Here is a 13,136-nt window from a genome sequence, read left to right as displayed (position 1 = left end):
TCGATCGATACGATAGATGTTTGTTAAGGGTATTGTAAAGAAAGAGGAAGAAAAAGAAGAAGAAGAAGAAAGCAAAACTAAGAGAAATGATATTGCTGTGCAGAGTCATTTAGAGTTGGCAATACTTAGATTTTTCGAGATAGCTTGGCACTTACTTGGACCACTATCAACTGTAAATTAAGGGGTTAGGGGTACTCAGAGGCCTGAAAAAATGATGATTTTCAATAATTTTTTTTTTGTAGTTAATTACTTTATTTGACAAAAATAAAAACATAGCTTTATTAGAACACGTTTCGATTTGACTTCACGAAAATTTCAAAAAAAAAAATTAATAATTCAAAAAGTTATCGCTGTTTTTGTAGAGCCCGTTCCTCCCGAAGTCCTTTGCGGTGATCATCATAAGTCCTTGGAGATTCATCTAAAATCAATCGGACAAGAAAAATTAGTTTTATTAATAGATAATCTTGTGCCTGATCGAAGCTTTTTTTTTTTTTTTCGAAATTAACAAAATGGAGGCCTCAGGAAATTTTTTTCAAATTTTCGAGAAAAAAACCGACAGTTTATTGTTAAAAAAAAATCGAAATTTTTGAAAAAAAAAAAAATCCTTCGATCAGGCACGAGTTTTTAATGTATTTCAAAAGTACAATAAATTTTATTGAAATCTACCGAGCAGTTTTTAAGTTACAGTGATCACCAGTTCAGAAAACATAGTTTTGAGAAAAACGCATTTAAAGTTTTGCTATGGATTTATGTCGAATTATAAGAATTATTTAATAACTTACACTGAGTCATCTATTCCTGGACCATATAATAGCTCTTCAGCCGTCATAGCAGCTTCCAAAATATTGATTTGCTGGTGCCTACGTTGCAATCGACCTTCTCGGGTGTTATCATTAGCGCGCTTATCTGCTACTTTGATACGTGCAGCATCCATTCTTTCTGCATACCGATGAGAATTAGGCCCACAATTAAGTCCTAGTGTATTCATCAAGACTAATAATGAATTTATACCCTCATTAAATATACACATAGCAACGTATGCAGCTATTTGTACGACAGTAAAACTAGTATTTACCGTTTTTGGGCATATTTTCCATACTAGTTGGTTAAAGCTTTCATTATTATTCTGATTGAATCCACCTACACATCTTGAAAGTAAATTTTCATTACTAAGACCTTCGTATATAGGCTTGATAGCTTTTAAAACATCAGAAGGTAAGGGAGAATAATCGTGAGAATAGGTATCAAGCTCTCCTCTTGCTTCAGCGCGCTGGTAAGAGCACCAAGATTCTTCGCCTTTTGGACACATATCATGATTCGGTTTTTCATCACTCGAATTTCATCAAATTTATTATTCGAAATTCAGTACTGCTGTCTTCAGGTACATCATCTTCAGTGTTTTGTTTTAATTTTTTAGAAGATGTACTCTGAATACTTTCATCACTTTCGGCTGTTTTCGGATTAAAAACATTCTTTCTTTTGACTGAACGCGACTTATTAATTTTTTCAGAACTCCGAAGTTCTCTTGAAACCTTTCTAGAATCACGTCCCATGGTTAATAATTTAATTCACTTGAGAAATAATTTATCACAAAACTATCGACTGATCAGTGCAACGACTACAGGTATACTGGCAACCAAAAATTATTTTTCAGTTCTTGTACTACCTACAAATTGTGAATATATGTAGAAGGATTTATATATATATATATATATATATATATATATATATATATATATATATATATATATATATATATATATATATATATATATATATATATATAATTATACATACATTAAAATGGGGAGATATTCATGGCAATGAAACCCGAAAGGTCGGTTGCTTGCAGCTGTTTCTAGCTACCTGCTCTCGAATGCCACGTAGCACCCGAGCGTCCTTTGGTCATTGTTAAATAACTCGAAAAGAATTTGTCGGATTCACTTCAAATTTTCACACAATATTTTAAAAATATTATACTTTAAGAAAATGCAAAAAAAAAAAAATCGATTTTTTGAAAATTCTGACTACCCCTAACCCCTTAAGCAATCTCGATTTTATCGGTACCACGAGAATTTAGAATGTTAACGCAAATGAGACAAGAGACGACTATTTTTCTGATCGAAGAAAGAACAAGAGAAAGAGGCGAAAGGAGATAAAGACTAAATAGACAGCTTGTAAAGCGAAAAATAAATGAAACTATAAAAAGAAAGATAGCAGAAAAAAAACTTGATGAAAGTGCACCTGTTTCCAGAATAAGGGTTTTGTAGAAATTGGAAAATCGAAAGGTAATTTCAAAAGTCGAAAAACTTTGTTGGGTAAATAAATATCGAAGATAAATAATCAAAAAAAAAAACTATTTCTGAGGGATGTTACACGGGATGTATGTACGAGTGTGCGTGTGCGTGCGCACGTGAGTGTCCGTGCATGTGTGTACATGTGTGTGCATGTGTGCACTCCTATGTGTGCAAGTGCGTGTGTGCGTCTGAGTACGCGTGTGTGTGTGAGTGCTTGTATATGTGTACGTAACCGATACCAAAAAAATCGGTAATAGCTACCGAAAATTAATCGGTAATGGCTACCGAAACAATCGGTAGCTGTTACCAAAATAATCGGTAGCTGTTACCGAAATAATCAGTAGCCGTTACCCATTGAGTTCGGTAGCAGCTACCGAAAAATAATCGGTAGCTGCTACCGATTATTTTTATTCCGTGTAGTTATTCGCTTTGAAAAAAAAATTTTTTTAATAACTTACATTTCTGAAATGGAATTCTAGATGTTATTTGTAACTATGTATTTAAATTTGAGAACATTATTCATAAATAAGTTATTATTATTATCATTATTGTTTTCGTTGAGAAAATTAAATCATTTTATTAACAGACCGGGAAAATAAAGTATATTTATTTAATTCAATAAATATTATCATTTGTTATATTATTTCATGAGTTTTGTATTTCAAGACGGAAAATGTTCTAGATTTAATATGGTAAACTCTGATTCATTATCAATTGAAATGAGCTTATTCTAATCATTAAATTAAAATTCTAACCATCTAAATCAACATCTACGTCTCTCAGAGATGAAAGAAATTCTCATATTAGACTGAATAATGTAATGAAAATAATCATTAATGGAGACTCGGTAATCTTGCTAACAAATCGAACGAGCAATCATACTTGAGTTACAATGTTTGATGAAGTTTCTTCATTATCTCAGTTCAACAAAAAACAAGAAAATGACTAAAATAAATACTTTTGGAAAAATCAATTGCTTGCCAATTTTATACTCACACGGAGCAAAATGACTGTTTTTGCTCAAAATCGTCTGCTAGTTATAATTGGATGAGTTTCAAACATGAAAAATGATTTTGCACACCTCAAGCGCGAAGCGTTGAGAGTGCTTTATGAACGGTGTTTTTTTTCGACTATTTTACTCACACAAAAATATTTCTTCACTCTTTTAATTACCCAGTAAACACATTGACGTAAATTTGACGTCAGAGTGACGTTACGCTATGTCATCATTTACGTAAGATATAAGTCACGAATGAGTCAGGTGTGACTCATTATTTCACACTTTTTTACGTAAGGTTATGATGTAAAACTAATGACGTATGCATGATGTAAATGTGATGTCTGTCTGACCTTCTATGACGTCAATATGACATATGGGTGATGTCAAAATTATCAATTCGGAAAAAATATTTTGAAAAATAAAAAAATAAAATGAAATACCGAATTTTTTGATTTGATTATTACCGCGCGAACGCATTGCGAATTCTGAAACAAGATTAGATAACGTTAAATGATGAAAAAATCCTGGGCGTCTGCTGGGTTCGAACACGGCTCCTCTTGACTGGTAGTCCTGAACGTTGCTCACTGGGCCACATCACGAGAGTTCAAATCTCGTGCTTAATTGATGTATTTAGAGTAAAATGCCGGAAAAGACAGAGTTAATAAGTTTTCGTGATGGATTTTTACAAAATTTAAAAAACTCCATGAACTGATACGAAATTTTATAGAAGCAATATTTGTCGGCCTCGATGATAATTGTATGAAATTTCATTAAGTTTCATCAAATTTTTTAATTTTTTGTTGTGATGTGAAATTTAAAAAATCTTATATAAAATTTTGCGGAACATTAAATAATTTCATAAAATCGTATGAAATTTAATCGATTGAAAAATTGTGATACTAAATTTTTAAATCATAATAGCAAAAGAGTTCAAACTGTCGTTACATTTCCTTTGTCATCCTAAATGATATTTTCAATATATCATTTAAAAAAATAAAGTTAATTTTTTTATGCTCACGCTAATGTTTTAATCTAAAACGTCTGAATGATCTATTATCGAGTTTATCGATTACTTTGACCCCAAAAATGTTCGACGTTTAGTTGTTATTTTTACACTTTTACACATATTTGAAAATTTATTCTATGATTGTTTTATTTCAATAAATAGATGATAAAAACTATGACTCGGAAATTACATCAGCATTGCGTAAAATACTGACTTGTCACTGATGTAAAGATATGATTTAAGAGTGACATCCATATTACGTATAACCGTGACTTTGCTACTGACATAAATGTATGATTTTAAAATTACGTCATTATGATATACGGATAATGACTTTATTACTACATAACAATGTGATGTAGATTCTATGTCAAACGTACGTAATACATAAGTCATAACTGTGACGTCGTACACGAGTCATGCTTACATCAATATGATGTCACAAGCTTTACATCATATTAAAGTCATGTAGAACGTCAGATTGACATCAAATTTACATCAGATATCGTGACATTGCTATGACCTACGTATGACGTCAAAATAAGGTCATGTGTTCACTGGGTTACACCAAAATAGGTCTAATTGTATACTAGCAGAGAGAATTTATTAAGGAACAATTTAAACCTAATCTTAAGTCGATTCGTTATTTCAAAAGTTTTAAATAAATTATTTTAACTCAAGAAACCAGTGCTATCTATTGTTACGTATGAAACTTCATAAACACGATAACTCTCGATAGAAACAATTAATCGGCCTAACTTTCTTTTTATTATCTTTGTACTTTTCATCACAAGAACCCTACGAAAAATCACTATCTAAATCTTTTTAGTTTAATTATAAATAATTAAAAACGTAAAACTGATTATTCACGAAAAATTTAGCTGCCATATTTATTTTTACTGTTGTTATTATTTTTATCATTCTTTCTCTCCATCAACTACTGGTGGCAGCACTAGCAATTCAGTAGGATTGAAAAAAAGAGCGACATCTAAGACAAAAAGGAGGAATATTTAAAAAGAATGTTAATAAAAAAATCTGAAACTGAAAATAAGAAATATAAAAATCAAACGGATAATTTATAAGTTGAATAAAAAATAGTAATAAAAAAAAAAGATAAACTAATATTATAAAATAAAAGTAATGATTAAAAATAAAATGAGCGATTGAGGTGTGCACTTTTGGATTTTCCAACATTTTTTTTTTTTTAATATTTAATTATGTTTTGGTTTTGTAACTAAAATATAGTTTGTATCTTTCAAAAAAAGTAACAATTAATACTGTAATGTAGATCAACTAGAAAAAATCACGAAAAAAAAAAAAATTTAATGTCATCAAAAATCAAGAAATTATAAATATATAACAATTTCTTTGTAGTTTTAATTATATTTTCTAATTATTTTAAAAAAGAAAAATAATAATTTAAATATGATATATTTAATTAAATGCGTAAATTATAAAAGGATTATCAAAGAAGCAAAGGTAGTTGTGTAGCAGCAAGCACGTACGGCTTAAGGGTATAATTATTACCAGATAATAGGCGGAAATTTTAGACGTTTCTTTTAAGCAAGCTTAATGTAATTTACAGGATCGATTAAGCACAAGCTTTTATGTTTTATAAAATCGAAAAAAAAAAAAATATCAATATTGTAAAACGTCAGTTTCAGTGATTTATAAATGAATGAGGTGCATATTCAAATATAAGAAAGAAAAAAATATAAACAAATTTCATATTAAGAAGAGAAAATAATAAAATGAGTAGATATTAAATAAAATATTTATGATAGCGGTGAGAAATTTTTAATTACATTAATTTCTCTAGTATTTTGTAAAAAATGAATTTCGTTAAAAATGTCGTTACTTTGTGAATATTAGCATGAAAATGGTTGAGTTTGTTTCTATTACTCCAGCATCTTATTTTAAGTATTTTTAGTTTGACGGTACTTCCGAGAATTCTTTCACCATCAAAGGAGTAAAATGAATCCGCCCCCAACTCTTCGGGAATCTACAGCGCTTCCGCCGTATGTCTATTTTTAATTTCTTTTGTTTCACTTTTAGTAACTGCTATTTATACAAAAAGAATCAATCGAGCATAATACCTTTTTTTTTTTTATTGTTTCAATTTTTATTGAATATAGAATTTTTTTAAAAAATAAAAGGATGACTAAATAAATAAACACTACGTTCATAAAGTATTTTATGAAAAAGGAAAATATATCAACCATTTACGTAAAAAAATATAAAAGTTTTTACTATAGAACATATTCAAAATCCGGAATATTAATGGCGTTTTACTTTCGCTTAAAAATTTTTCACTAATTTGCTTAGCTACAATGAAATGGATCTACTCTCTAAAAATGAATTAGTGAAAATCATTATTTGGCAGTGAATAGTCACTTATTATTGCCAGTGAAAAGTATACCGCTATTTAAATTAGTACCATATTTTTCACTTGGAAACAGTGAATAGTAACTATATTTTCACTATTTCAAATTGAAAGGTGCAATTTTATGCTGACGCTTCAAAGTCAAATTCGGCCACGTGGTATAGTTTCGACAAAACTGCCATCTAGACAAAATCTGTCAATTTAAATAAGTGTCGAAAGAAGTACTTAGAATTGTAACGAATTTTTATAGTTTTACTTCTATTCAAACCATGACTTGTTCAACAAGTATCTGTTTCAATTGTTGTAAATAAACACGACTTTAAAGGTTTTAATATTACTTCTGTATCCCCGTGAAAAAATATTCTGATCAGGCTTGATATGAGCTGATAAGGCCATATCAAAATTTTTTATATATTCATATCTGGCCTGATATGATCTGATATGTCCATATTTGATTTTTGATAGGTCCTGATCTGGCCTGATATGAAAATTGGCCATATCAGGCCAGATCAAGCCTTATCAATTTGATATGTCTATATCAGACTTGATATAACTTGATAAGCTCATATATAATGTTATATTTATTTCTAATAGGTCCTGATATGGCCTGATATAACCTTATAAAGTTATATATACTTTGATATACTTAAAAAAAAAATCCCTGATCAGGCTTGATATAACTTGATATGACTTTATATAGTCTGATATATATATATATATAAATTGATATACCTGTGAATAAAAATCCTGATCAGACTTGATATAAATTGATAAGCCTTTATAGAGGTTAAAAATATCAAGTTACCTCAAATTGTATTCGAAAAGATGTGTCATGAAAGTTGAACACGATAGATTTTTTTATACACAATAAAAATTTATTGATATTTATTTTTTACATATTTTTTTTAAATAAATTTGGTCTGATATATAGTCTGATATACTTATATCAAAGCATATATAGTCTGATATGGCCAATTTCCATATCAGGCCTGATATAGTCTGATCAGAAGATTTTTTCACGGGTCTTCTATATCGTCTTATTATTTCTATACTTCTATATCTTAATATTACTTCGATTATCATCGAGTTTAATTTCATTGATTCAGCGTCAAGCATAAACAATTCGAGCGTCAGAAGTAAACAATTTTGACGCTAGAATTTTCCTAGATGGCAGTATTGTGAAAACTACCCGGGTCGAAAAATTTGATCTGATTTGAGTCTAATTGGACTATTTGATCTGTTTATGATCTTTTATAAAAATTTTAAGCTGTTTTTGATCTGTTGTTTTAAAAAACAATTGCGTTACGGGCAGACAAAACTAGATTAATTCTTGAACTTTAAAAAATTTTAGTTCTGAAAATTTGCAAGGACTAAACTAGATTAAATCATGGACTTGTAATATTTTTATTTATGGGCAATATTTATAAAAAATATATTAAGTTACAGAATTGATTATGTTTTGTTTACTATTTATTTAGTGTTCTTTGTTTAAAAATGTCGACAGTTAATGAAAGTTTGACAGCTTTATATTTTAGTTGTCTTGACTGAATATTTATAGTATTGAATAAAAGTAATAAAATAACTCTTAAATGTCAAGAAATTTTCCTTATTAACTGGATAGAATCGAAAATATTTTGGCATTAGAAACCATCAAAATTCTTGTGACATCTTATTACGGAAGCGCATTAGCATGTTTTAAATATCAAGAAAATTAAAATAAATTTATGAATCTGTATTATTATTATTATTATTTATATTTGTAAAAAGTCCTGTTTTTGATCCAACAGCGATTAAAAACAGACTAAAAATTATAGTAAATAAAGTCTGTTTTTGACCTTAAAAACAATTGAACACAGACCATGAATTATAATTAAAAAGTCTGTTTTTAGTCTAAACGCGATTTAAAACAGACTAATTATCATACAAAAATAAGTCTGATATTGGCCTAGATAAGGAATAGTACAGGCAAAAACAGATTAAATTCTTATATAAAATAAATACGATTTATAAACTTAAATTCAAGAAAGAATATTTGAATTTATCATTTATTTAAAAACAGATCTAATTTTTTGACCCGGGTATACCATGTGACCGACTTTGACGCTCAAAACCAGTGTCGGGTATCAGCATGAAATTGCTCCTTTAACAAAGTACATTTAATGTACTAAGAAAAAGTTTTGCGCTACGAGCGATGTCATTGTTGGCTGGACGCTAGTAGGCATTAGTGGGCATTTAGATACAGGAAACTGAACAACACACAGTTCTCCGAAAGAATCGCCGTCGTTGGCATTACGGATTGTTGTCATTGACCAACGTCGTTATGAGAAATAAGCTGCTTTTGATTTTAACCTATTTCGATATTCATTTGATAACTTTTCAGTGGTTCGTCCAACATTATTAAGAGCTTAGTCAACTCCACAATATTTGAATTAATGGAGTAATTTAATCATTTCAACGTTACACGGGTCGAAAAAATGAACTTCAAAGAACTTATTTGAACTTCTATGTTGTGCTTATTTCCGTTTTAGCAATAGAGGTTCACATGAGGTTCTATTTCTTGACTAGGGTACATATTTTGAAATTTGAACTAGATAAATATATACTTTTTATCAAAGCTACTCATCGTTGCTTCAACGAAGCCTGAACATTCACTTTGAGAATTAAATTTTTGAGCGGCATATTTAAATTCCTTCAAATTTAAGAAACAGAATTTTTTTAAATAAACAGTGCTTCAATTAACGATTTTTTCGACAACCAGTTGTTGGCTAAAAAATTTTTTCTTCTCAGTGTAAGCACTATAATTTTTTAAAGACCCAATTAACTGAGAAAATTTTTTTTTATTATTATATATAGCTTTAGATTTTTATAGAATAAAACCCTATTAAATATCACTACTGTCATCATTTTTGCTTAATGACAATGGATTAACTAATAAAGATCAATAGCTCGGTGCCCGGTTGTTTTTTTTTCTAATCTTTCTTTATCAAACAAAACCAACACCTGGTGGTGTATTTTTTAAATATTTTTTTTTTAGACGTGTTAATACAGAAATTATTTTTACTCTTTGCAAGTAAAATAAATGATCGATGGCAGCAATAATACAGCTCTGGGTAAAATGAAGTCGTGTGCAAATGAGTGCCAATGAGATTAAATTTAATGTCATTCAAAAAGGTTTCAGAGTGAAATTCGTGCTCATGTTGGTGTATGTTTTTAATTTATACGCCGACTTTACATAAAGAGATGACGTCTCTCTATCCTGGATAGGACACAGGATTAATTTCGAATTTGAAATTTTAGATCTTATATATAATTTAATTGCGAGCACTTTTGAATTTACTGAACAATTTCGTTGAGCTTGTTTCATTGCAATCTCTTCAGTTAAGGACGTTCTTGCGCGACTTGTGAGTCAAATGAGGACTTACTGTTTCAAATATAATTCCAAGGCTATTAGGTTTTTGAAAATATCTCAACAATTTTTGAATAATTTATATATTTTTTTTAACTATCGAAAATATTTATCTACAGTTATTGTAAAAAATGTAATTTCTTAATTAGACATTAATTTGACTTAGATTTTTTCGTCACAATAAATCCGGCAATATCGTAATTTTTAAATTTCAATATATTCATATATATGTCAATATACGATTAATACACATCATGGATGATAATAATAAGAATAAATATTATAATGTGAGAAATGATCATTGATCTTTTAAAAAGAAATTTGTTTAATTACTTGTGATTAACCAAACAACTCAAATATTTTGACTGTTTAAAAATAACCTCTAATAATTTTATGGTCTCCTTTGTCTGTTTACAAACGTATGTTTTTTGAACTTCCCGCTAAGAAAATTAGAAATTTTCAAAAATTCGGGAAGATATTGGTTTCGGTCTGATTTTCGAAAATCGAATTTCTAAGAGATCTTGACGTTCTGAGGTTCTAGGAAGCTATTCTGACTAATTTCAAGATGATATCCGAGTGTATGTATGCGTGTATGTACGTACGTACGTACGTATGTGAATATCTGTAACTTTTGAACGTATGAACCGATTTTGATCGTCACAGTGGCATTCGAAGCGGCTTGTCAATTTCTTAAAGCTGTGAAAAATTGAGCTTGATCGGTAAGGCTCGATTAGAGATATTCAAAAAATAAAATTTTTTCAAAAATGTGTTTTTTTGGATAACTTGTAATGCGCTCGATGGATTAATTCCAAAACCAACTGGGCTCTAAATCTTTATAAGCCGCGTCAAATGTCACCTCAACAATCAAAATCGGTTCGTTTGTTCAAGAGAAACCATTGTCGAAAGAATTTGAAAAAAATTTTATTTTTAGTATTGTTGAAATTTATCAAAAACGACTAGATAAATCAATTCCAAAATCTAATCAGCTTCAGAACTCAATAAAACACGTCGATTGCACCTCAACTGTCTCAATTAGCCAATTCGTTTGAGAGATATTGTTGGAAAAAAAATGGTGAAAAACGTTTTTTTTTTCGAAAAAAACGTCACTCAAAAGTATTTTTGAGCTCAAAGAGCTCACGCAAGAACGTTTTTAAATTAACTGTACAAAGATTTTGTTTTGAAATAGATAAGAATACAAACAATAAGAAATTTTTCGCATAACTTTTTGTTAATAGGAATTGAATTATGCGGATGAAAAATCATGAGGCTGATTATAGGTTTTACTTTTCTTTTATAAGCTAGTTTTAAAGCCCAAATCGCAATTCCGTATGCCTAATCCGGAGCTAATAAAAAACGAACTGAAATTTCTAGTCGGAAGTTACCATAATACTATGAAAACGGTTACTATGTTGGTATAGGAACGATTAGTGTTTGAGACTACAATTTTATATTAGATTTTTAATATATTTTAAATTTTTGTTCAATATGTATTTTAAAACTCTTGCCCGTTATTGTTACTTCAAGGCCTCGACCTTTTTTTTATCTTTGCTTCGTTCTTGCTTCATCCTTTCGAAACGTTTTAATACGCATTTTTTATTACTTTAATCCCTATATTTTTGAAATAACAAATTTCTTCGAGTGCTTTATGGCCCTCCATAAATGCACTTAAAGATAGAAGGTCCTCGGACATCTGGTAAAAGAATTACTGTAACTTAAAAATATTCATACTTTCTTCGCCTCTTACCTCTTAGCACCCATCCATTTCACCTTTGACCGTACCATTTTTTCTAAACTTTGCAATTACCTTATACCTCCACTAGTGCTACCTACTTCTCCACGTCATGAGGTTTTTCACCAATCATAAGCCGATTTTCTCTCCCAACGAAAAAAGCCCTTTTTCCGAACTTGGAGTAACTTAACAAAATTGCTTAAGAGAGTTAGTAGAGAATTACCACTCGAGAGAGCTGGTCACGTATTTTTGTTCATACACCTAACTTATTCGTATACCTACATTTGATTCTACACCTTTGTTGATACACTCATCTTATTCTTATACCTATCAACTATATTGTTTGTAATCATAGTTGCTCAATTCAAAATTCATGTTATACCGATCAATTAATTTGTAAAAAACAGTGTAAAGTTATATAGTGCGAAATCAGTTTTGAATAAATATCCAACCACATATTTAATCTGAATCTTATTACAATAATTATTTCAAACGCCAACTATCTATTTTTTAGTAATATAAAAAATAGGAAAAATTGTTTAACGCAATTTACAATTAGCATAATATGATAGGAATGGTTCCCATGACATATAGGGTTTATTCCCGTACGCACCTAGTGACCGTTGTAATGTGAATATAGGATCTATTCCTGACTGATCATGGGAACTATTTCCATGAGTATAGTAATCATTACCAAAATTCAGTTACCATACAGTACACGGAAAGAAAATTATGGCAGCGGTTCCCATAATTTTGTGAAATTTTTTCCTATACCATCATAGGAACTACGACCATAAATTATGGGAGCGGTTCCTATAATTATAGGAATGTTTCCCATAATTATAGGAATAGTTCCTATAATTATGGGAATGATACCCATAACACTATAGGAATGATTCCTATAACTATAGGAATGGTTCCTATAATTTATAGGAATACTTTCTATAATATTATGGGAATCATTCCTATAATTTATGGGAATGGTTCCTATAATTTATAGCAACCATTCCCATAAATTATAGGAACCATTCCCATAATATTATGGGAATGGTTCCTATAATAGTATGGGAACTATTCCCATAATATTATTGGAATGATTCCCATAATGCAATGGGAATGGTTCCTATACCATTATAGGAATCATTCCCATAATATTATGGGAATAGTTCCCATACTATTATAGGAACCATTCCTATAATATTATGGGAATGGTTCCCATATTATCATGAAAAAATTATTTTAAAGAAGTGTGGTAATCACTTCTACAATACACAGAAATATTATTCAACATAAAAACAAAAATTCAAACATTGAA

At 29.6% G+C, this 13,136-nt stretch overlaps 2 protein-coding genes across 5 annotated transcripts in view; both read right to left on the bottom strand.

Moving 5' to 3' along the window:
* Positions 1-13,136, bottom strand: part of LOC130675746 (hemicentin-1) — a 160,906-nt gene that overhangs the window by 65,540 nt on the left and 82,230 nt on the right. The window lies entirely within an intron of this gene.
* On the bottom strand, positions 188-2,024 carry LOC130675748 (uncharacterized). 4 transcript variants are annotated; one of them, XR_008991333.1, is made up of 4 exons: positions 1,798-2,024; positions 1,076-1,666; positions 783-975; positions 188-418 (listed from the first exon to the last, which is right to left on the bottom strand). XR_008991333.1 is itself a non-coding variant. In XM_057481591.1 (4 exons), the coding sequence occupies exons 2-4, from the start codon at positions 1,095-1,097 to the stop codon at positions 415-417; spliced, it is 237 nt and encodes a 78-aa protein (XP_057337574.1). In that variant the 5' UTR covers positions 1,098-1,666; positions 1,798-2,004; the 3' UTR covers positions 188-414. The 4 variants fall into 4 exon arrangements, 3 of the variants coding, with proteins under 3 accessions (XP_057337574.1, XP_057337572.1, XP_057337573.1); XM_057481591.1 differs by having other exon boundaries at positions 783-993; positions 1,798-2,004; XM_057481589.1 differs by having other exon boundaries at positions 783-1,666; positions 1,798-2,009.

This window comes from Microplitis mediator, chromosome 10 (assembly GCF_029852145.1).
Source record: "Microplitis mediator isolate UGA2020A chromosome 10, iyMicMedi2.1, whole genome shotgun sequence".
NCBI classification, from domain to species: Eukaryota; Metazoa; Arthropoda; class Insecta; order Hymenoptera; family Braconidae; genus Microplitis; species Microplitis mediator.
This window is presented reverse-complemented; position numbering and strand designations above follow the sequence as displayed.